General features: G+C 44.1%; 1 protein-coding gene across 1 annotated transcript in view; it reads left to right on the forward strand.

Annotated features, from left to right (window-relative positions):
* UBR4 (ubiquitin protein ligase E3 component n-recognin 4) overlaps positions 1-26,489 on the forward strand; it is a 3,959,899-nt gene that overhangs the window by 691,442 nt on the left and 3,241,968 nt on the right. Inside the window, 2 exon segments of the mRNA XM_044087073.1 lie at positions 4,695-4,823; positions 4,933-5,115. Coding sequence (XP_043943008.1) covers positions 4,695-4,823; positions 4,933-5,115 — 312 coding nt within the window.

The following is a 26,489-nucleotide window of genomic DNA, read 5'->3' on the forward strand; positions in this document are numbered from 1 at the left end:
AAGTTTAATGCTAGTCGCCCTGTACTGGCCTCATCAAATATCATTCCCCTTTCTTTGGCCTCATCTCCAGGAGGAACCGTGGATTCTCGACCAAGTTCCAGACCTCCTGACTCCTACATCAGGGATGCTCCACCCATCTGTTCGAACCCTCAAGTTGACAGCTTGGCTGCTCCAGTTCCACACATAGCCAGGCTCCCTGACATTTCTTCTTCAGTGAAACATCTTGAATTTGTCTCATAAGGCTTCAACCAGGAAATTATATACGAGCAAATGAAAGAGATTTTCTTTTTGGGCCTTGAATATTCACATTAACCCTTTCTTTGCTCCTATATCCTCTATTATAATTATTGGCAAAGCTTTTTAATGAAGGCACGCAGCTGCACCTTCTACTAGAATTCAACTAGCAGCTATATCAGACTTCATATAGGTGAATGGGGGCTGAATGTAATGTCCCAAAGACTTTGCAAAGCTTTTCTGGGGGGTGCTGACCACCCATCAAAGAACCTCCAGTGGCATGGGACCTAAACTTTCTTATCCCATTTGATTATCCTCCCCTTTTGAACCTGTATCATCCTGTGATCTAAAGATGTCTTTCTACTCTGATGTTGCAGTATTCAAAACAGTAGGGTCTCAGAGATCCAAGCCCTTAGGGCCACCTCTCCCTACCTTGTTTTCCACAAGGACAGACTAGTCCTCAGGACCCAACCCTTCCTTCCTGCCCAAGGTAGGTGATGAACTCTCATTGAATCAATTCATTAACTTACCAGTTTTTTGTCCTCATCCACAAAATGCCTCAGGACCTTACAATCCCTGGAAGTACACAGACAACTTTGATATTACTTAGACAAAACCAACGATATCAGGAAGTAAGATCAGCTATTTATTTCCTTCCATCCCAGTTGCTGCTTGCAGTGCCATCATCTGGCCACTATTCCAAAGTCTTTGTTTCAGGAGGGTACATGTGATGTCTCTTACCAGGGCCATAAACCGACGTTGGGTATAAGTGACAACTGCACAAACCCTCATCAGGATTGTTTTGCCGCATACAGTAGTGCTTGTGAGGTTTGACCAGGAGGGTCTTAATATGAGACCCTTAGACTTGCATGTAGGCCAGTCCCAGGGCAGTAGAATGGCTGTGTTGGTTGATACCAGGGGAGATGATGGCAGTGTACCCACAGATGATACCTGGGATAGTAGTCAGACAATGACAGGGGGTAGGTGGGTGGAACTGAGTACTGCAACATAGAAGAGAAGGACATCTAAGGTTATGGTAAGTTCTTGCACAACTTTTCTTTTTTAATGTGGAAGACCATCTTTTTGGTAGCCATCACTTCTGCTAGAAGAGTGTCAGAGCTACAAGCACTGTTGATAAGGCCCCCTACATGCTTTTCCACATAGAGTATCTCTATGAACAAACCTATCTTTTCTACCTAAAGTGTGCTCAGAATCTAATTTATATCAATCCATAGACTTAACAGTTTTTCCCCAACTATGGCAACAGGGTAGAGTATATGCTACACCAGCTAAATGTACATAGGCAATTACGCTTCTATTTAAGTAGAACAAAGGATTGCAGAAAATCTGATCTGTTATTATATTTTTAGATGACAAGAAAGGTGTTCCTCTATCAAAAGTCACACTTTCAAAATGGCTTTCAGATTGTATTACCTTTACTTAAAATCTCGAAACAGAGAACTTCCTGGAAAAGTAAAAGGTCATTTTATAAGGGCTGTAGCAAGCTCGTCTGCTTTTAGTTGATCTCATTTGTGCTGCAGCAACATGGGTAAGGCCTCATACCTTTATCACTCATTGCAAAGCTGATTTGGCCTACAGGAACAGGGCCTACTTTGGGTCCACTATTCTGAAAAATATTCTCCCGTGAAGCCACCCAAGAAATATGGTGCTAGGACGCTGTCCCAACCAGTGAAGAAGGCGAGATAGGACAACATTACATAAAGAAGTTATGTACTCACCATAGCGTTCCGTGTTTGTTGTCCAGCTCACCTTCATTCTTGCTTCTCACCTTCCTTGCCTCAGCCTTTCGCTCCTGGAGGACTGAGCTGTTACAGCTGGCAAATGTTCTCTGACCTTTTTCATTGATGTAATAGACATGAAAATAGTTTGTTTGGTATCTATATTGTTATGTCAGCAAACAAGATCTGGGGAGCTTTCCTGAAGCATGATTGGGTAGGGCTACAGCCACAAACTAGTGGAAGTCCTCGAGCTTTTGTATAAGCTGAGTTGGAGCAGAGGATCTGTTCCAATCACAACCAGTGAAGAATGACTGCGAGATGGACAACTTAGATGGAACGTTATGGTGAGTACATAACTTTTTTCTGCAGCTGCTTCATCCAAATTTAAACTCCCTCAGTCTCACTGTCTGGATAATAGGATTTTAATCCTTAAAAGGCATTTTTACTCTTAAGGGGTGATTTGAGTTCTGTAAGAAACCAGGAAACCCAATACCAGGAAATCATACACAGCCAAGTGGAAAGGATTCTCCACTTGGTGCTGTTAGTAACAAAAATAACTTGAGATGTAGAATACTTTATATACTCTCGACATATTTTTATAGCTTGTTGAATATTTGTCAACATTTATAATATGATATTGTCACCATCTATTTGTTCATACTCAGTATTTTAACTTCACTTAGAATTATGGTTTTAGTGATTGTGTTTATTTTGGACTGTCTAATTGAAAATGTGATGTCTTTAGGGAGTTTAGGACAACAAAAGCTAATTGTTAACCATGTTTGCTGAACAAAAGGTGATCCAGTGACTCAATTAACTGTTTAAATGCTTATCACAGTGCATATAGTTCTGCTACTCATTTCAAGGTAAATGTGTGTAGACCCAAACAGGGATGTTAGTACCAGGGATACAGCAACTACTGTGGCCTTTTGAAAGGAGTAGACACGCAATCTGTTCTAGAAGCTGCCACTTGGACATGGGCTCACAACTTCTCTATAAACACTACAGTTTGGACATCAACTTCAGGGCTAGGGTTTGCTTGGGTAAGCCAGTTATACAGGCCATACTCAACCAGATTCACTTTTCTCAGGCCACCCCTCATGCACCGTAAATCTCTTGTAATTGTCCTGGTAGTAAGGAGTACTGCAACAGGGATCTAAATGAAGAACATACTACATTTAAGTAGGCAACTTACTTTAATGGTACCATCTCCCATCCATCATCTCCACTGATTTTTTCCATGAGCCCTTAGGTCTTTTTGGGCTGAGGTGGGGTACCGTACAAACCTTGTTCTTACCCAGTCTCTCTCTGCTTTTAAAGACCTGAGTCTGCTGGATAATGTGCAGTGGTTGGGGGTTATCATGACTTGCTTCTACCTCTCCTTACCCTTTTTCTTGCAGCATGGTGTTGTGTATTGTATCTCTTCCCATCTACATGCCTGTGCTTTCCCTTTGTTCTAACTCTTCAACTTGTGTGCTTGCCGTGGTCTCTGGGCAGGAAAGCTCTAACATGAGAGACAGATGACTTTCTCATTCTGGCCCACTTGGATGTCCTGGGACATAAATATGCTGCACAAAGGTGGGGAGGTGTTTGAGCTGTAGACTTCTAACTAGATGTACAAGGACACCATAGCAGCTAATCCAACAGTGAAGCCACTGTTATGGTAAAGACACCTGCACAATTGTACTTTGACTTTGTTGGCCTTGTATTGAAAAATAATCCATGGTTTGTGGATGTTTGATTACTTTTCTTGACTGTTTAGTAAGCGGTGTGCTGAGTTGGTTAGGGTGTTCAGGGGCTTTCTTAATTTTTTTTTCTGCTGTTAAACTGTTATGATAAATGTAAAATGCAAATGTGTTTGGAAATGAGCTAAACTTCTAGATTTTCTTTGCGAAGTCCAGACAGCCTAACTGAATATATCTCGTGTCCTAAATTCATTTCTCCTTCCTTCAGTCCGTGTCCTTCCCTTAAAACTTGGAGGAACTGACTCTGGAAGAGTTAAAATAAAAGGCTAAGAGAAAAAGTGACTGTGTTTGTTATGGCTTGACAACAAAATGAAGTAGTGAGGAAAGGAGTGCAGCATGCTCCAGAGGAAAAAAAAAAGTGTAACTGTGAAAAAGTATTAGTCATGACTCAGGTATTCAGAGCCGTCAGCCAGATGCATACAGAAGGTACTCTGCTAATACCACCAGATAACACCATAGAAATACTAAGATGCATCTTAAATCTTTAGGCTTTCCGTAATGGCAGCAGTACTTGTCATAGATATGTCTGATCGTTGGAAAGGTAGGTGGGCTGATGTCTGCTTCTGTCTACTTCAGTCTGTTTCAGTCATCATGAATTTCCGATGTGACCAACACTCCACTTTTTCAAGATTTGGTGAAAATATAATTTTGCCTGAAGTAGGTTTGGTGAGTAGCACCTGAACTTGAGTTTTCTTAATTTTGCTGTTTAGTTATCTTTTGTTAGAGTAAACTGGTGAAAGAGAGAGCAAGGTGGAGAGAGCTATAGGTTTAGGTTATCTCACTTGAGTTATGTGGAGTGGTCTTGATGTGAATAGTCTGTCTGATTGAACAGCCTCCCATGTTACATATGGATTGCTAGCCCTTGAGCTTTTATGCATTTATTCATTGTGTAAAGGGTACTTGGGAGTTTGAGCATGTATTATGGAGTGACTGTGCTTGTTGTTTTTAACTAGTTTTTTTTTTTTTTTATTATAAGATAAGGACAATTCTTTTCAGCAAGAGTGAACAATACAACCAGCTTTATGCAGCACTGATATCACTCCTGGCTGCTGATTCTCATTTTGACAATCAAAGACGTGAAGAAAACAAGACCATTGTTCCATTGGTGAGACGCTCATTGTAACAGTTAAAATTTTTATATCTTCTGGGATTTTGTACCTGCTGGGGTTTGGAAATAGTAAGACACATTTTAAACCTTGCATTTTTATTTGCAGGAGGCTTGTTCCCTGCAGTACTGCTTTTTGCTTCTATGGAGAATACTTGGTATTTTACCACCTTCAAAGAGCTATATTGAACAGTTGGCTATGAACACAGCAGAAATGAGTGAATGTGACATTCTTCACACAGTTCGCTGGTCGTCTCGCCTGCGTGTCTCCTTGTATACCAGTTGGATAAAGGTAGTGTATTTTTTCGGGGAATAAGTTGGTGTAATTTATAAACAGGTGTTTTAGGGTGATTTATTTGGTTGGGTTATGTGCTGTGCTGCTTGTGAAAACTGTTGCAAATTACCTGTTACAGGTGCAATACCTGCTATTTTGAGTTGTACAGTAGCAAAAGATGAGCTTCAGTTATGGCAGGAAAGCTGAAGTCGCGAAACTCCATTTTAACACTAATAGAATTTTTGTACCCATTTCCCGTACTGCTAACTAATTAGGTAACTTCAAGGTTTCTGTACTTCATTTTAGGACAAATATTTTAAGGTACCTCAGCCTTAGACTTCACGTGCAGTCCTCTACAGGAGAACTTGCAGATTTCCTATTCCTATGTTGCAGTATTCTTGGTGTGGGATTTCCCGCCTTAGGCCACCTATGCTTTGGTTCCTATACAGAAGCTTCAGCATGGCTGCTGTAGTTGCATGGGACCTAAAAGTTTTGCATTTTGGAGACCATTTTACTGCCAAGTGTCATTGGCTGTAGTTTTTAGCACCTCATTTGGGGAGGTAGTATGTCATTGTCTCACAAATCTGATGGTGTTAGTCCATAACAGATTGATTATTGTGGGTTTGGATGCCTCCTGTCCCATTTTGCGATACGTCAGTATCATGACAGAGTTTACTGTTTGTTTCTAGGTGGAAGAATTATCTGACAGGTGGTGTGCAAAACTGTTTTGACTCTTGATACTTTCTAAAGTTAGTAGGGAAGTTTGCAAAACTTTATTTTTTTCTTTGCTGTCTCTTATGAAGTCTGCATGTCATCCCTGTATCCATGTGGGTTTTTGCTGGGTTCTTCACTTGGCTTCCAAATGAAGAAGACATGCTGTAGTGGGTGGGTAATCCCCCATCTTTATCCATAGCTATACATGTGTTTGTGCCATGTGAGTGGCGGTGGCCTAGGATTAGTTTGTCTTGCTGCAAGTTATTGCTGTGATATGCCATGGCTGTCCCATGATCAGCTTTGGGTTAAGCAGATAGTTGCAGGGTGCAGTGAGTATATATTTGGAGAGTCCATGTATTGTTTTGCTTTATCATTATTTATATCGGTAAACCTGTGTAATCCATGATCTTATTCCCTTCCCTAACTTTCTGGGTCATCCTGTAAAATTTCATCTTTTTTTTTTTTTTCATTAATTGATAAAATGCCTAGTGACACAGAAAGGGAGTTTTCTTTGCAGTTCTTAACTGTTCCATTTTTCTAATGTATTAATTAGTTAACCAGGTAAATTATATGGTCTGCCTTGTACTCTTTTTGCAGCCAGAACTTGGGACACCAGGGTAGTGTAAATGTAATACATTTACACAGTGTAGAGTAGCATTTTTGGGAAATGAGAGGAAACTGGAGTACTTGAATAAAATGCTGAATCAGAGATCCAACACTGAAAATACCCTGCTACATAAGGGACAACAGCCCCTAATCCAGAAATTTCCATTATATTTATTACTTTTCTAATTGTGGTGTTAGAAAAGACGCAAGTGCAACATGAAAATGCAGTATTTCCAAATGTTTCTGCATTCCTTTAGATTGTTTTAACATTCTGTGTGTTATGGCCTCATTCCAAACCAATCTTTCATGTTGGAAATGGAGCTTCTTCGAAATCCACATAGTGACATCCTTAAGCTTGATATTTGCCTGAAAACTATGGCAAATGTTCTTCGTTGTTTCACTGTTGCAGTTATCACTTATGGGTTATCCCTGCTGTGGTAGCCCTCGGACAGCCTGAACACCAGAGTTGATGTTTTTTTGCGTTGGCTGCAGTCTGACGTCCAGTCATCAGTGCTGTAAAGCAAGGCAGCCAACATCATTACCCCAGTCTTTCTTGCCGTGGAGCCCATAGCAGAAGCAGTTCGCGCGAGTGCCAGTTGGTCGCTACCAGAAGTTGAATTTCAGCTGAAAACATCTAAAGCTAAGTACCCCGTTGGGGATCCTTTTTTCCTGCACTAACTGATGTCCAAAAAAGTTAACCATTCTCGTCTGTGGAAAGCAGATCCCACACAGAGACTTCTATTCTTATTGCGTCAGTTGTTTAGGCCCAGACTACGACATCCCCGTTGCCAGTTCTGTGCCCTCTCTAATGCGAGAACCATTTGCCGTAGAGCTCTTTTTGTAGAGTTATTTTCATGTTCCATCTTCAGATTCTGGTATGGCATCTGTCAGCCAACAATCCATGGACATGATGAAAAAACGTCGATCTAATGATAGAGACAGACCACACAAGACTAAGCCTTCCGACTACTCTACTGCTAAGCAGGTAGTCGGTTCTCGGGAATTCAGTGAGGTGCTTTTGCAGCCTTTGATGCCCGATTCAATATCTACCCAGACCTCTACTGAGACCCTTTCAGAGTCCGGTATGCCACAGAAATCTTCTTTGTCTTCCGAGCCTTTGGCTGTGTCTGCCTCAGTTGGGTCCAGAGCCGCGACGCAGACCTTTCGTACTACCGAAGCTAGACAAACCGACATCTTCTCATCTGACTACCATTTCTCTCAGACCGACAGATTCCCTCAGGCCTAGAAGCCAGGCCACTCCTAGGAAATCAGCTTCTAGCCACCATCTTGTTACTGCTCCACTACCCCAAACACAAATGCTTAAAATGGCAGAGGGTCGTATCTCCCTTATCCGGGGTAGTCAGGCCACAACTTCGAAAAGGAAAAGGCACCCTTCTCCAGAAATTGACAGAACAGGATTCTGAGGAATCTGACTATTCAGTTTTGAAGAGGAACAGCATCCCCTGACTGCTAATGAGGATTCAGATGCAGAGGAATCCATCCCTTCTGCCTCCCCATCCAGAGAACCTTTCCTTTGTGGAAACCCTTCACTTCCTCGTGGAACATTTCCATTGGGAATCTCAGGACTTCCCACAGTCTAAGAAAAGACATTTCTGGACGTGCCCCAGCACAGACCCCTGGCCATCCCCCCTATTTTAGAAATGGTGGATGATGTTTTCCATGAATCCAGCTTGGCCCCTAAGACCCTCCCTCCTGCTCCCAGTAAACCTGACCGGTACTATAGAGTACCGGATTCTCACAAATACCTGTACAAAAATCCTACTACAGACTCAGAGGTCAATACACAGGGACCTAAAGGGAGCTAAGACCAGTTCTGCCAAGAATCCTCTTCCTTCTGACAAGGACTCCAGAGCTCTGGAGAGATGGGGTAAAAAAAAAGTATACACCTCTGCAACCTTAGCTATCAGAGCACTCAGTTGTCAGTTCCATATGTTAAAATATCAACTCACTTTGGAAGTATTAAATTAAAAGATTTCTACATTTCCTGACTGTGCCAGTTCAAAAGAGTTAGATTTACTGCACTCTGCTTGTCAAGTGGCCAAACACTCATTACAGTGTGGATATTACGCCCTAGAAGCCTCTAGCAGGGCAGCAGTGACCGGCTCTGTTATTAGGAGATGTGCATGGCTGAAGGAACAACGTCTCCCTGATCATGTTAGGTCTAAACTTATTGATGCACCCCTAGATAAGGAGCGCTTGTTTGGGGAAAAAGCAGAAGCGGTGCTTAAAAACATGGAAGACAAAGCAAAATTGTTGCAAACAGTAAAAGATCTTTCAGGTTCAACCTCCCAGGTTTAGCAGGAACCTTTCCTCTAAGCACTGGTCCTTCCCTGCACCTAGCAGACAGGGCCAAGGTCAGCCCCGCAGGCCAGCAAAAAAGCAAACAGTGGACCACTTCCGTCCCAAAGGCAAGGATTTCTAAGCCAACCTTCTATGTTAAACACAATGACTCCCCTTCCCCCCCCCTCTGCCCTCCCTTCACTCATCAAAAACTAGGAGGAAGGCTCTTCCTCTTCAAAGAAAATTGTCTTTCTGTAACAAAGGACCAATGGGTCTTAAAGATCATTTTTCAGGAATACAAATTATTTTTCAGCTAACTGCCAATTCCAAGAGGGTACCCAGACTTACCTCCAAATCAGTGGGCAAAGGCATTGAAACTGGTCCAAACTCTCATATCCCAAGGGACAGTACAACCTATCCCCTCATCAAACAGGCAAAGGCTTTTACTCCAGTCTATTCCTTGTTCCCAGAAAAGAGAGCACTTGGTGCCCGATCCTGGATCTATCCATTCTGAACACCTCCCTGCTGGTCCCCAAATTCAGAATGATAACATCGCAGCAGCTGCTGCCTATGCGAACAAAAAATGCCTGGCTAGTGACCCTAGACCTAAAAGATGCCCACCTCCACATCCCCATCAGGGAATCATGCAGGAAATTCCTGCACTTTAGAGCAGGATCACAACACTTTCAGATGTTCTTCGTGTTTCACTGTTGCAGTCATCATACTTGGGTTATTTGCCTGCAGGTAGCCCTCAGTCGGCCCGAATACCAGAGACTTAGTATTTCTGCGTCAGTTGCTGTCGCTCCAGGACTGATGTCAGGGTTATAAAAACAGGCAGCCAATGCGATTACATCAGTCTTTCTTGCTGAGGAGCCCGAAGCAGAAGCAGTTCACATGAGTGCAGGTTGGCTGCAACCTGAGTTTTCGTTTCTGAATTGAATTATCCTGAAGTCTTCTAAAGCTAAGTACCCCGTTGGGGATCCTTTTTTCTTGCTTCTAACTGATGTCAGAAAAAGTTAATTGTCATGCCTGCGGAAAGCAAGTACCACCCAGAGATTTCCATTCTTACTGCGTCACCTGTTTAGGCCCAGACCACGACGTACCTCTCTGTCGGTTTAGTGCCTTATTCAACATCCAAACTATTCTTCATTGGGCCCTTATTGTCGCTAAATACTTTCATTCATGATGTTCATAGTGTTACACGGCTGCAGTCATTACACTTGGGTTATCCTGCCATCAGGTGGTCCCGCAGTCGGCCAGAGTTCCAAAGTCTTGGTCCACCGTTGGTTGCTGTCGCTTCTTCCCTGACAGTGCACCAGGGGTATATAAGATGCATCCAATGCCATTTTCTTCAGTCTTTCTTGCCACGTGGTGCCCGAAGCAGAAGCAGTTCGCAAGTGCCGGTCGGACAATTCTTGAGATTTTTGAAGTCGAATTTCAGATCCAGAGTCTTCAATAAAGCTAAGTACCCCGTTGGGGAAACTTTTTTTCTTGCCTCAGACCGATGTCAGAAAAAGTTAATTGTATTTTTTGTGGGAAACAAATACCTCATAAGGACTTCCACTCTTACTGTATTACATGCCTAGGCCCTGATCACGACGCCACTAGTCGGTTTTGTGCTAGATTTAACAAACGCACTATAAAAAGACGTTTTGATTTTGCTTTGCACTACTTTGGCCGAAGGTTAAATTTATACTATGCCGTCGGATCAACCGACGACTGCAATTCAGAAAAAATGCAAAGACAAGGATAAAGACAGGCATCAGAGGTCCAAAACCGACGAAACCTCTTCTATGCCAGTCACCGGTTCTCAGTGAGGCGCTTTCGCAGCCCCTGACACCCGCTACCTCAGAGCAACAGGCCGCCTCTGACTCTCAAGTGGAGACAACTAGGCCTTTGGAAACTCAAGGTATTGGGCCTACGGAAACTAATCCCTCAGATGGGTCGGGAGCCGCTGAGCAGGCATCGGCTTCTGAGGGTGTTTTCAGACCTTCACAACTTACAATTAAAGCAACAGCCAAGACAAAAGTACCATTAAAGACAAAGAAGCAAGTGCAGCATTCTCCTGGACAGTCCTCCATGCCTAAGAAACAGATGCTTAAAATGGCCGAAGACCTCGTTACTCTAATCAGGGGTTCCCATCCCCCTCCTGAGAAAAGGCCTAGGCAGGATACAGACTGATTCCTCTGATCAGGTTTCCATTTCCTCTGATTCCTCTTCAGACCAGGGATACTCTCTACCCCCCTATGAGGACTCCGATGCTGAAGAATATATCCTTTCAGCCTCTCCTCCTGAGGATTATTCTTTTGGGGAAACTTTACATGCCATGAGGGAGCATTTCCATTGGGAAAGTCAGGATTATTCAGAATCCAAGAAAAGGCTCAGGGATTTCCTTTTATTGCCTCAGCACAGGCCCCTGGCTATTCTGCCTGTGCTAGATATTGTAGATGATGTGTTCTCTGAATCCAGCTTGTCTCCTGATTCTTTGCCCCTTGCACCAGCAAAGCCAGATAGGTATTATAGAGTCCCTGACTCTCACAAGTTTCTTTATAAAAACCCTTCTGCTGATCCAGAAACTATTTCCCATGGTCCAAAAGGGGTTAAGGCTTCCATTGCAAAAAAATCCAGTACCCTCTGACAGAGATTCCAGAGCTTTGGATAGATGGGGGAAGAAAGCTTACACTTCTGCAACTTTTAGCAGTAAGGGCTTTAAATTGCCAGTTTCACATGCTTAAGTACCAACAATATCTAATGGCTCAGTTAAAACAGAAAGTGCTTGCAAGCTCAGAAGCTCCTGACTGTAAAGAAATGCAGGATTTATTGCGTGCAGTTGAACAGGTAGGAAAACATACTCTGCAATGTGGGTTTGATTCTTTAGAGGCCTCTTGTAGAGCCGCAGTTACAGGATGTCCTTCAAGGATGCATCTGCAGTCCTAACATATGGGTTGTCCTGCCTCAGGCAGCCCTTCGGTCGGCCGGATTCCAAAGTCTGGGTCTGGCTTCGGCTGATGTCGCACTCCACCCGACGTCATAGCTGCTGTGGTATAAAGGCATCAGCCGACGCCATTTTCCTCAGTCTTTCTTGCCGCGCGGTGCCCGAAGCAGAAGCTGTTCGCAAGTGCCGGTCGGTCAGATCCAGAGATTTCTACTACCGAAGACTTCTAAAAAGCTAAGTACCCCGTTGGGGACTCTTTCTTGCCTCAGCCGATGTCAGACAAAGTAAATAATTGTTTAACTTGTGGGAAACAAATACCTCATAAGGATTTCCTGTCTTACTGCCTTCCTTGTTTAGGCCCGGACCACGACGTATCAGCTTGTTTAGCCTGTGCTTCTTTCAACCGACGGACGCTTAGACGTCGGTCAGAGTTTGCAGAGGAGTTTTTTGGTCCCGCTTTTGCTTACAAAATGCCGTCGGAGACTCCGACAGCACAATTAGTTAAAAAACGCAAGGAAAAGGACCGACACTCGCGGTCCGCGGTTTCGGCTGAAACCACGGTTAGGCCACACAGTGTCTCTGTTTCGCTGAAACCGAGTCCTCGGTTCTTCCTTCGGCCGAAAACAGGCCTCCGGTAGCCAAGGCTTCACAGAGCATGGTTGAATCGGCTTCAGAAATTGTTCCTACAGAAGCAAGCACCCAGGATTTATCAGATACTATTCCTTTAGACATATCTACCCCTGCACGTGGGGCTGCTAGACCCCCTGCATCCATGTCTATCAAGGCTTTTGCCAGGGCTAAAGCAGCTAAATCTTCTAAGGCCTTACCTGCTAAAACACCCTCACACAGGCCTACCTCTAGTTCTCAAATGCTCAGCCTGGCTGAGGATCTCATTTCTTTGATCAGGGGATCCCAACCTCACCCAGACCGGGCCTCTCAACCCCCTCCAGAGAAGAGGCCTAGGACTGAACCCCCGGAACCTGTTTCCACAGACAATTCCTCGGATGACTCAGATGTCTCAGACCCTCAGGAAGGCCCATATTCTCCTTATGAGGATTCTGATGCAGAAGATTCCATTCCTTCTGCTTCTCCTCCTGAAGAATTTTCTTTTGGGGAAACCTTACATGCTATGAGGGAACACTTTCAATGGCAGGGCCAGGATTTTTCAGATTCAAGGAAAAGGCTAAGGACCTTTTTACACTTACCACAGCATAGGCCTTTAGCCATTCCTCCAGTACTAACAGTTGTTGATGATGCATATAATGATGCCTGTACTGCCCTGATTCTCTTCCTCCGGCCCCTGCCAAGCCTGACAGATATTACAGGGTCCCGGACTCATACTACCATTTGTATAAGGCTCCTGTGGCAGATCCTGAAACCATTTCACAGGGCCCTAAGGCTGTGGCAGCTGCCTCTGCCAAAAATCCTCTCCCCTCTGAAAGAGAATCTAGAGCATTAGAGAGATGGGGTAAAAAGGTTTATACTTCTGCTACTCTTTCGGCCAGGGCCTTAAACTGTCAATTCCACATGATTCAGTACCAGGAATTTTTGTTAGACCAGCTAAATAAAAAAAACTGTCCTCCCCTGAACCTACAGACCGCAAGTCCCTTCAGGAATTGGTACATAACTCTCAGCAGGTCAGTAACCATTTTTTAAAATGTGGCTATGATGCACTGGAGGCTTCCTTTAGATCAGCTATGACTGGAACAGTGATTCGAAGGCATGCTTGGTTAAAAGAACAATCCTTACCAGATCATGTTAAGTCAAAACTCCTAGATGCCCCTATGGAGAAACAAAGTTTGTTTGGCTCCCCTGCACAGGAGGTTCTAAAGAAGGTGGAGGAAAAAGCTAAATCTGTCCAAACAGTCAAGGATTTCTTACAGGTCCAACCTCCGAGGTTTAGCAGAAATTGGCCTTCGAAGAATTGGTCCTTTCCAGACACCTCTAGAGCACAGAGAGGCAGAAATAGACGCCCAAGAGGCAGAGGGCAATCCAGGGGGGCCTACAGGGGACGTCAGTGGCAACCTACCAATCAGAGAAGTACTGTCACAGATTCAACTACAACTACTTCCACTGGACAGACACAATGACTTGGCTCTGATTCCGCCTACCAGGGAGCAACTGGAAGCACCCTTGGGCGGAAAACTAGCTTTATTCTCCCACAACTGGCATTACATTACAGGAAACAAATGGACTTTACAAACAATAGACAAAGGCTACAGGTTTCACTTCCACACTCTACCAAAAAAGAGAGGAATGCCAAACCTACCACCAAGCCAAAAACAGACGCTCTAAGACAAATCAACAACTTACTAAGGATGAGAGCTATAGAAAAGGTACCGCCTATGGAACAAGGCCAAGGATTTTACTCCAGGCTTTTCCTTGTACCAAGAAAAGAAAATCAATGGAGACCTATTCTCGACTTGTCCGCTCTGAACACATACCTCATTGTTCCAAAATTCAAAATGCTGACCCTCCAGCAACTTCTTCCCATGCTGGACAAGGAGTCTTGGCTGGTGACTCTAGATCTCAAGGAGGCATACCTGCACGTCCCTATACGACCAGATTGCAGAAGACACCTCAGATTTCTTGCAGGATCAGAGCATTATCAATTCTCAGCATTGCCCTTTGGCTTATCTACTGCGCCCAGAGTATTCACGAAATGCCTGGCATCAGTAATTGCTCATTGCAGGCTTCAGGGAATTCAAATTTACCCATACCTGGACGACTGCCTAATACAAGCGGACAACAAGGCAAAATTAACAAAAGATTTGGAAAAGGTCATACAATTGTTGCAAGCCTTGGGATACACAGTCAACATGCAAAAATCAAGACTAGTACCATCCCAAAGGATAACATTCTTGGGTGCAGAACTGGATACATCAACTCAGATGGCTTTTCTCACAGAAGAAAAACAAAAGCAACTCCCAGTATATTTCATGGCATTAACAACACAAACTCAGCTTACTGCAAGGAAAGTCCTGCAAGCCCTGGGTTACATGGCATCCTGCATAATATTGATTCCGCATGCCAGACTGCATATGAGAAAGTTGCAATGGTACCTAAGGAATGCATGGTCTCAACACAAGCACAGTCTAGAAGCCCAGATTCCAATAATTCCATGCCTGAAGCAAGAATTCCAGTGGTGGGCTCAGGCCTGTCGGTTGAACAGAGGACTGCTTTTCCACAAACCTCATCCAATCCAGATTATCACCACGGACGCTTCAGACCTAGGCTGGGGGGCACACATGGTAGACAAGTGCATACAAGGCCTATGGACCCAAGACCAGCTGAATCTACACATAAATCTAAAGGAGATGCTGGCAGTGAAACATGCAATCCAAGCATTCTGACCATTCCTTCAACAAGGTCACTTGCTGATAAGGACAGACAATACCACAGTCATGTGGTACATCAACAAACAGGGAGGTACACACTCATATCCTCTATGCCGGATGGCAATGGACCTGTGGAATGTGGCCCTGAATCTCAGCATTCAACTCCAGGCCAGATTTGTACCAGGAAAAGAAAATTCACTAGCAGACACCTTAAGCAGAACTACCACGGATGCTCACGAATGGATGCTGCATCCAGATATCTTCAAAACCATAACAAAGAAATGGGGACTACCAGAGATAGACCTGTTCGCCTCCCCACACAACCACCAATTGAAGAAATTCTGCACAAGAGCATACCACCCACTTGCTTGGAGGGTGGACTCCATTTCCTTCAGCTGGAAAAACCTGACAGCATATGCATTCCCACCTCTTCCTTTGATGTACAAAGTCCTACTGAATATCAAAGAGGATCAGCCAAGGGTAATCCTGATAGCTCCAGACTGGCTGAGGCAACATTGGTACCCGCTGCTGAGAAGCATGTCTCGGACACACGCATGGCCTCTACCTCTATGTCCCTTACTCCTAACACAGAACAACTACAAGATCCTACATCCAAACTTGAAAACACTGCAGCTAGCTGCTTGGAATATTGCATAAGACAAAATAACCCAGATTTATCTCAGAGGGTTAAGGACATTATCCTGGAGGCTCGCAGACCCTCCACAAGGAAAACTTATTCAGCCAAATGGAAAAGATACCTCATGTGGAGTGCAGAAAAGGGGGAAATGTCTCACTGGCAAACATAGCACACATCCTGGAATACTTAGCAGAACTGTTCCACAATGGCCTGTCCTACTCCTCCATTAAGATCCATGCATCAGCAATCTCAGCAGAATACAACATGGATCTCCCTGTCTTCTCTCATCCTCTACTCAGACAGTTCTTGAGAGGAATCAAAAACGTAAAGGCTCCAAGGAAACCACCTTTACCTACATGGGATCTCAACTTTGTGCTGGAAAAGCTAACACTTCCCCCTTTTGAACCGGCAGCAACAGCAGATTTACAGTTCTTGTCTTGGAAAACTGCTTTCCTGCTAGCAATTAGTTCAGCAAGAAGGGTATCTGAATTACAGGCATTAATGGCAGTACAGCCCTTCCTTATCTTCCATCAGGATAGAGTGTCTCTGAGGACCAACCCTACCTTTATGCCAAAAGTGGTCTCCAGAGTATCATTGAACCAAGCAATTCATTTACCTACATTCTTCCCCAACCCACAGAACAGGGGGAAAGACTGCTACATACCTTGGATGTGCACAGACAATTACGCTACTACCTGGACAGAACTAAGACCAACAGAAAAACTGACCAACTTTTGGTAGCGTATGCAACAGGAATGCAAGGAAAAGCAATTTCAAAACAGACAATCTCAAAATGGATAGGAAATTGCGTACGATTTTGCTACTCTTTTCATGGAAAGACAACTCCTGAAAACATCAGACCTCATTCCACAAGAGCTACAGCCACCACTACAGCTTTCCTACGAGGAGTGGCTACCAAAGACATTTTAGAAGCTGCTACTTGGAGCTCCGTGTATACATTTGCCAAGCATTATAACCTTCCTTTATACTCCAGATCCCGAGCAGGTTTTGCAACTGCTGTTTTGCAAGGGATTTTGACTACACCATCTTTATCTTAGTGCCTCCTCCCCCAGTTTGGCTATGGTATTCTACCCATATGTTAGGACTGCAGATGCATCCTTGAAGGACATAGTACAGTTTTGTACCTACCATAAATGTAGATGTCCGATAGGTATGCATCTGCAGTCAGGATTACCCACCCTCCTTCCCCTCTGTGGTATTCCTAGAGTACTTACCCCTCTTTTAGCTAGCTGGGGGAAATTATTATTGTGTATTTGTTTTTGTATATATGTATATATGTATATATATATATATATATATATATATATATATATATATATATATATATATATATATATATATATTTTTTTTTTTGCTCTCTACTGTTTGGAATTATTTGCATTTATCCAAATTTAGCCTTCCTAGAGGGCACCTGGCATCTGGGGCAAGAAACACTGAGGAAAATGGCGTCGGCTGATGCCTTTATACCACAGCAGCTATGACGTCGGGTGGAGTGCGACATCAGCCGAAGCCAGGCCCAGACTTTGGAATCCGGCCGACCGAAGGGCTGCCTGAGGCAAGACAACCCATATGTTAGGACTGCAGATGCATACCTATCGGACATCTACATTTATGGTAGGTACAAAACTGTACTTTCTGTGATTCAAAGACATGCTTGGTTAAAAGAACAGAGTTTACCTGATCATGTTAAGGCAAAATTATTGGATGCTCCTTTACAGCATGATACCTTGTTTGGTGTTAAGGCAGAAGAGGTGTTGAAAATGGAGGATAAAGCTAAATCTGTGCAAACAGTCAAGGATTTCTTACAGTTACAGCCACCTCGATTTAGCAGAAATTGGCCAACAAAGAATTGGTCCTTTCCAGTGTCAGGCCACAGAGAGGCAGATACAGACGCCCAAGAGGCAGACCTCAACCCCAAGGCTCTAACAGACAACGACAGTGGTGCACCTCAACCCCAAAAGGAGGTGAGGGCAAGTCTCAGCCTTATAGGAAACAGTCCCAATGACTTCCCCTTCGTACGCCAAGCACTTCCCTTTTGGCAGCCCCCTTAGGGGGAAAACTAGCACTTTTTTCTCAAAACTGGCAAACAATCACCCAAGACAAATGGGTTCTGAATATTGTCTCAGGGTTACAGGTTCCACTTTCATATGTTACCAAAGCTAAAAGGAATGCCAGACCTGCCACAGAATCAATGGGCAGAGGCACAAAAACAAATTTCAGCCCTCATGGACATGAGAGCTATTCAAAACGTACCACAACAGGGACAAGGATTTTACTCAAGACTCTTCCTGGTCCCCAGAAAGGACAAGGCCTGGAGGCCCATACTAGACCTTTCAATTCTAAATACTTAACTGGATATTCCGAAATTCAAAATGTTGACATTACAGCAGCTTCTACCCATGCTGGGCAAGAAGGCTTGGCTTGTTACTCTGGGCCTCAGAGGCATACCTGCATGTCCCTGTCAGACAGAATTGCAGTAGATAACTCAGATTCAAAGCTGGTACAATGCACTACCAATTATCTGCACTGCCCTTTGGCTTATTTACTGCGCCCAGGGTCTTTACAAACTGCCTGGCACCAGTAATTGTATTTTGCAGATAAAAAGGAATTCAAATATATCCATACCTGGATGACTGCCTCATTCAAGCAGAGACAAAGGACATTCTTCTACAGCATCTGGCATTTGTAAAAAGGTTGCTAATTTCTCTAGGGTACACAGTAAACGAAAAGAAGTCAAAACTAGTGCCCTCACAACAGATTATATTCCTGGGTGCCAGCTTAAGTACAACGGCCCAGATGGCTTATCTCACGCCAGACAAACAAATTCAGTGAACTCAATATTTTCAATTACTGGCAAAAAAGTCCCATCTCCCTGCAAGAAAAATTCTGCAGGCCCTGGGATTCATGACATCCTGCATACTACTAATACCATATGCCAGACTGCATATGAGGAAATTACAATGGTACCTAAAAAGTGCTTGGACGCAACACTCTCACAGTTTAGAAGCAGTAATACCAATGATTCCCTGCCTACAACAGGAGTTTCGATGGTGGGCACATGCATGTCACCTAAACAAGGGTCAGCCTTTTACCCTTTCCACAGCCAGGCAGACTCTAACAACAGATGCTTCGGATTACGCCTGGGGAGCACACATGGCAGGAAAATGCATTCAGGGCAAGTGGACCACAGAACCAGATGCATCTTCACATCAATCAAAAAGAGATATTGGCTGTTCAAAATGCCCTAACAATTTTCAAGGACCTTTTGCATCCAGGACAGTTATGACAACACCACAGTAATGTGGTACATAAACAAGCAAGGGGGCACTCATTCTTATCCCCTATGCAGGCAAGCCATGACCTTGTGGAACACAGCTCTAACGTATCAAGTTCATCTGCAAGCACAATTCCTGCCAGGAAGGAAAAATACTCTGGCAGGTGATCTAAGCAGAAGTATCATGGACCCTCATGAATGGAAATTGAATCCACAAATCTTCCACAAATCTTCAGCATGGTAACGCAAAAATGGGGATACCCAGACATAGATCTTTTTGCCTCCCCACTGAATTGCCAACTACAAAAATTCTGCACAAGGACTTATCACACACAAGCATGGAAAGTGGATGCTCTCTCATTCAGCTGGAAAAGCCTAAAAGTTTGTCTTCCCACCACTGCCTCTCCTTTCAAAGGTACTCCTAAAAGCCAGACAAGAAAAAACACAGATGATCCTGATTGCTCCAGACTGGCCACGCCAGCACTGGTACCCAATCTTAAAGAACTTGGCTCACGGCATGGATCTTGCCTCAAATTCCACACCTTCTGACTCAACAAAACAATTAGATCCTGCACGGTCAGCTCAAAACCCTAAACCTGGCTGCATGGCAGATTCATTAGTCAAACAGGCAGCACCTCTCTCTAAAGCAGTTTTGGATGTCATTTTGGAGGCCAGGAGGCCTAGCACCAGGAAAGCCTACACAGAAAAATTGAATAGATTCTGCGCCTGGAACCAGGCCCAAAGCCTTGACCCTCTTGTCCCAAACATTCCTCAGATTTTACAATACTTAACTGAGATGCTGGATAAAGGCCTATCCTTCTCATCAATTAAGATCCACGCCTCTGCCATTTCAGCACATTACAACACAGATCCTCCTTTTTTCTCTCATCCTTTGCTAAAGCAGTACGTCAGTGGGGCTAAAAACATAAGACCGCCCCGGAGACCACCAACACCAACTTAGGACCTCAATTTCGTTTTGGAAAAACTGACACTGCCACCTTTTGAGCCAGCCAATACAGCCGATCTAAAATTTTTATCATGGAAAACAGCTCTGCTCCTGGCAGTAACTTAAGCACGAAGAGTCTCAGTGCTACAGGCATTAATGGCGGTGGAACCTTTTATAATTTTTCATCAGGACAGGGTTTCTTTAAGGACAAACCCTACCTTTATGCCAAAGGTGGTATCTAGTGTGGCTCTTAACCAAACCATCCATTTGCCAACTTTTTATCCAAACCCCCAGAATAAAGGGGGGAAACATATGCACTCTTTAGACATACACAGGCAGCTACGCTTCTACTTGGACAAAACAAAAGCTTTCAGGAAAACTGAGCAACTGTTTGTAGCATATGCTGCAAGATCACAGGGCAAGGCTATCTCAAAGCAGACTATATCCAAATGGATAGGACACTGTATTTGTTACTGCTACACACAGCATGGAAAATCAGTCACTAATAACATTAGGCCACATTCCACCAGGGCAACAGCCACTTCAACAGCCTTTCTCAGAGGAGTACCTACCAAGGAAATTCTGGAGGCTGCAACTTGGAGTTCAGTGCACACCTTTACCAAGCATTACCACTTGCCTCTTTACTCTAAATCCAGAGCAGGATTTGCCACTGCAGTTCTGCAGGGCCTCATAGCCAATCCTAACTCCTTATAGGCCAGCCACCCAACCTTAGCTTTGGGATTCTACCCAAGTGTAATGACTGCAGCAGTGTAACACGATGAACATAGTACAGTTTTGTACCTACCATACATGTAGATGTTCGAGTGTTCACACTGCTGCAGTCCAGGTTACCCTCCCTCCATCCCCTCTGAATTAGCTGGACTTATCTATACCTTTCTATCCTATACAACCTTTGTGGTGTATTTGCTTGTATCTGAAGGCATTGTTTTTATTTTATATGTATATTTTCTATTAGCAATATGTATTGCCTACCTACTTGGGTGCACCTGACATCTGGGGCAAGAAAAACTGAAGAAAATGGTGTCGGATGCATCTTGTATACCCCTGGCGCACTGACGTCAGGGAAGAAGCGACAGCAACTGACGCCGGACCAAGACTTTGGAACTCTGGCCGACTGCGGGGACCGCCTGACGGCAGGATAACCAAGTGTAATGACTGCAGCAGTGTGACCACTCGAACATCTACATTTATGGTAGGTACAAAACTGTACATGTTCTTCATTCCACATTGCTGCAGTCCTAACTATTGGGTAGTCCGCTGTCCAGTTGGCCCGAATACCAAAGTATATGGCTGACGTCGGTCATTAGACTGACGTCAGTACGTCAGGGTACTAATGCGCATGACCGACGTCATATCCTCAGTCTTTTTTGCCGCATGGTCCGATGCAGAAGCAATTTTGCGAGTGCAGGTTGGCGTTCTGAAAGTTTCTGAAGTCAGAGTTTCAGACCGAATCAAAGTTGGCTAAGTACCCCGGGAATATTTTGGTTTTTCTTGCCTCAGTATTTAACCGGATGTCAGAAAAAGTGAATAACTGTATTTCTTGTGGGAAACAGATACCTCATAGGGATTACCATACTTTGTGTATACCTTGTTTAGGGCCTGAGCACGGCGTTGTTGGATGCCGCTCTTGTGCTAGATTTAACAAACGCACTATTAAGAGAAGGTTAGACTGTGCCAGGTTAGTTTTGGGAAGCGTTGTAATTATAAAATGCCGTCGGATGCTCCGCCGCTTCAGCAAAAGCGCAAGGATAAAGCGGCAAAGCCTAGAGTGGAAGAACCGACAGTCCCTGGCCGGTTCTTTAGAATCAGTGGAGCCGGAGGTTCTGCCAGGTGTTTCTTTGGAGTCTCAGGGAGAGACTTTATTGTTACAGGATGTATCCTCTCAGGAAGTAGGCCAGGCTGAGGGGCTTCTCAGGTGGCTGTTCTTCCCTCTCTTCCTAAGGTGGTTAGAGCCTCCCCTCTGTTTCCAAGGCTTCTTTGAGAGGCAGGCCTAGTGTAGCTTCAGTGGGGTTTCTCCTAGTGCTTCAGGGTCTTTGCCTAAGAAACATATGCTAAAAATGGCAGAGGATTTGATTACTATGATAAGAGGTTCTATGCCCCTCCTGATAAGAGGCCTAGGGTGGAACCTGAGTTTGAGAGTTTTGAGCACTGTTCGAGGCTTCTGAGTCTTCTGAAGACTTGCAGGAGTATCCTCCTTATTCTGATTCTGATGTGGATGATTCTACTCCTTCAGCTTCTCCTCCTGAGGATTTTTCATTTTCAGAGACTCTGCATTCCATGAGGGAGCATTTTAAATGGGAAGGTCAAGATTTCTCTGATTCCAGGAAGAGGCTTAGGAATTCTTGTTTTACCCCAGCATAGGCCTTTAGCTATACCTCCGGTTCTGAATGTGGTGGAAGATGTTTTGCAGAGGCTTCCCTAAATCCTGATTCTTTGCCTCCTGCACCAGTTAAACCGGATAGGTACTATAGGGTGCCTGAAGCTCATAAGTATCTTTTAAGAGTCCTAGGGCAGACCCGAAACTGTCTCTCAGGGGCCTAAAGGGTGAAGGCCTCTGTTGTTAAAAATCCTGTTCCTCCTGATAAAGAGGCAAGGGCTTTGGATAGATGGGGAAAGAAAGTGTATACGTCTTCCACTTTAGCCATGAGGGCATTGAATTGTCAGTTTCACATGTTAAAATATCAGAATTACCTCCTTTCACAATTGAAATCTAAGGTGGATGCTCTGGCAGAAGGTATTGAGTGTAAAGAGTTGCAGGATTTAGTTCATGTGTCTGAACAGGTGGGTAAACATTCCTTGCAGTGTGGTTTTGATGCTGTGCAGGCCTCCTCGAGGGTGGCTGCCACTGGTTCTGTTCTTCGTAGGCATGCCTGGTTGAAAGATCAGAATTTAGCTGAGCATGTTAAAACAAGGATTTTGGATGCTCCTTTGCAGTCTGATGTGTTGTTTGGTTCGCCTGTGGAAGCAGTTTTAAAGAAAATGGAGGACAAGGCTAAGTCTATGCAAACTGTTAAGGATTTTTGCAGGTGCAGCCTCCAGTTTAGTAGAAATTGGCCTACTAAGGGATGGACTTATCCTGCTTATGATTCCCAGTCTAGGGGTAGGTCTAGACGTGGTAGGGGCAGAGCTCAAGGTTCTTTTAGGCCTAGGACAGGGAGTTCTCCTGCTCAGACTTCTGGTGAGGGCAGGGGTCAGTCCTTTCGTAAGCAGACCCAATGGCCTGCCTTTTCAGCTGCCAGTACATTCTCGCCTGGCAGCACCTTTGGGAGGAAGGCTGTCTCTTTTCAAAGAAAATTGGGATTTAATTACCCAAGACAGATGGGTGCTGGATATCATTCACCACGGTTACAGGTTTTATTTCCATACCTTGCCTCCTTTCAAAGGCATGCCAGACATTCCTCCTCTACAAAGAAAAGAGGCTCACAAGCAAATTTCTCTGTTGCTCCAAATAGGGGCCATTCAGCCAGTTCCTGTGCCAGAAAGGGGCCTAGGATTTTATTCTCGCCTGTTCCTAGTACCGAAGAAGGGGAACACGTGGAGACCAATTTTGGATTTATCTATCCTCAACACTTATCTGGACATTCCCAAGTTCAAAATGTTGACGTTACAACAGCTTTTACCTCTGCTGGGCAAAGATCACTGGATGGTAACTTTAGATCTCAAGGAAGCTTACCTTCATGTGCCTATAAGACTAAGTTGCAGGAAGTATCTGCGTTTTCGAGCTGGAAATTCTCATTATCAGTTCTCTGCATTGCCCTTTGGCTTATCCACTGCGCCCAGAGTATTCACAAAGGTTCTGGCTCCAGTGATAGCTTACTTCAGGCTAAAAGGAATTCAAATCTATCCTTACTTAGACGACTGCCTGATTCTAGCTCAAGAAAAGGAAGACCTACAGCATTTGGATTATGTCATAGCAGTGCTAAGATGCCTAGGGTATTCTGTGAACGAAATAAAGTCCAGTCTAGTACCCTCTCAAGACATGTGCTTTCTGGGTGTGAGACTGAATACAGCAGCCCAGATGGCCTTTTTAACCCCGGACAAACAAAATAATCTTTCCAGTTACTTCCATCAGCTATCTCTTCAGTCCGGGCTGACTGCAAGGACAGTCCTTCAAGCCTTAGGGTTCATGGCATCTTGTATTCTGGTGCTTCCCAATGCCAAACTGCATATGAGGAAGCTGCAATGGTATCTCAAAAATGTATGGACACAGCACTGCCAGGATTTGGACACTGTCATTCAATTAATACCTTGCATTCAAAAGGAATTTTTGTGGTGGGCTCAGGAATGTCACCTAAACAAGGGACTCTCTGTGACCCGGCCAGAGGCGAGTCAGATTCTAACGACAGATGCCTCAGACATTGCTTGGGGAGCTCATCTAAATGGAAAGTGGATACAAGACAAGTGGCCTGCCAGACTACAGCATCTACATATCATCATGAAAGAGATGTTAGCAGTCCAGTTTGCATTAATGGCTTTCAAGGAGTTACTTCTTCCAGGGCAGGTGTTGATTCTAACAGACAACACAACTGTCATGTGGTACATCAACAAACAAGGGGGAACACATTCTTACCCATTGTGCAGGCAAGCAATGATTTTATGGGAGACTGCGCTCAGCTTGCAACTAACTCTTCAGGCAAGGTTTCTGCCGAGCACAGAACTCCTTAGCAGATGTGTTAAGCAGACAAATCATGGATCCCCACGAGTGGAAACTGGATCTTCATGTATTTCAAAATTGACAGTGTCATGGGGAACTCCAGACATAGATCTGTTCGCTTCTCCACTAAACCACCAGCTGCCAAAGTTTTGCACAAAGAGGTTTCATCACACAGCTTGGAAAGTGGATGCTCTTTCTTTCAGTTGGAAAAATCTTCATGTGTATGCTTTTCCACCTCTGCCTCTTCTTCCAAAGGTGCTTCTAAAGTCAGACAAGACAAGCCAAGGATGATTTTAATAGCTCCAGATTGGCCTCGGCAGCACTGGTACCCATTACTGAGGAGTCTGGTAAGGAAGCCTCCATGGCCTTTACCCTTGATTCCACACCTGTTGTCTCAGAGGGACGGTCACCTGCTCAATGTCAAGCTTCACTCTCTTCATCTAACAGCCTGGCATATTCTGTTTTGAAAGACAGCAGGTCTCAACTTCCTCAAGTTTTAAATGTGATTATGGAAGCCAGGAGACCTAGTACAAGGAAAGTGTAAAATCGAAGAGATTTTTATTTTGGAGTGCAGCAAACAATTTGGAGATTTCTGAGCCTAATTTGAGTGTGGCTCTTCAGTATCTTACTGAGTTATTGGACAAAGGTTTGTCTTTCTCTTCCATTAAGATTCATGCTGCAGCAATTTCAGCTCATTATGATTGTGACCCACCATTGTTTTCGCATCCTTTGTTCAAGCAATTTCTTAGAGGGCAAAGAATATGCTCCTACTCCTGCTTGGGATCTCAATTTTGTGTTGGAGAAACTTACTCTACAACCTTTTGAGCCTGCGGCTACTGCTGAATTGAAATACTTGTCATGGAAGACTGCTTTTTTGTTGGCCATTACTTCTGCAAGAAGGGTTTCTGAGTTGCAGGCCCTTATGGCGGTGGAGCCTTTTTTGATTTTTCATAAGGATAGGGTATCTTTACGTACTAATCCTTCCTTTATGCCTAAGGTGGTTTCTAGTGTGGCTTTAAACCAAACTATTCATTTGCCTACTTTTTATGCAGATCCTCAAAATAAAGGGGAAAAGATTTTGCACACTTTAGATGTACACAGGCAGTTGCGTTATTATTTGAGCAGGACTAAGGATTTTAGGCAGTCTCAGCAGTTGTTTGTTTCTTTTGCTTTGGGTTAGGGAAAACCTGTGTCAAAACAAACTATTTCTAGGTGGATTGGGTTTTGCATTGCATTTTGTTATTCCCATCATGGCAAGGAGATTCCAGTTGGGATTAGGCCTCATTCCACTAGGGCTACTGCCACTTCAACAGCATTTCTGAGGGGGGTGGCAACTAAGGATATTTTGGAGGCAGCTACTTGGAGTTCAGTGCATACTTTCTCTAAGCATTATCACCTTCCTCTCTACTCTAAGTCTAGGGCTGGTTTTGCCACAGCTATTTTGCAAGGCATGTTGTCAGTTCCTGCTTCCTTATGATTTGCCAGCCTCCCTTACCTCTGCTTTGGGATTCTACCCAATAGTTAGGACTGCAGCAATGTGGAATGAAGAACATAGTACAGTTTTGTACCTACCATAAATGTAGATGTTCGAGGATCCACATTGCTGCAGTCCCTCCCTCCTTCCCTCTGTGTTTAGGGGTGGTTGTGTAGGTGAGGTTATATTCTGGTAATTTTGTATATATTGTACATATTTTTGGTGCAGGTATGTTTGGAGTTTTTGGTTTTGGCCTTATCTTTTCAGGGTCTTCTGACATCTGGGGCAAGAAAAGACTGAGGATATGACGTCGGTCATGCGCATTAGTACCCTGACGTACTGACGTCAGTCTAATGCGCCCTGACCGACGTCAGCCATATACTTTGGTATTCGGGCCGACTGGACAGCGGACTACCCAATAGTTAGGACTGCAGCAATGTGGATCCTCGAACATCTACATTTATGGTAGGT

Source organism: Protopterus annectens, chromosome 1.part1, assembly GCF_019279795.1.
Source record: "Protopterus annectens isolate FY-2018-M chromosome 1.part1, PAN1.0, whole genome shotgun sequence".
Taxonomy (NCBI): Eukaryota; Metazoa; Chordata; order Ceratodontiformes; family Protopteridae; genus Protopterus; species Protopterus annectens.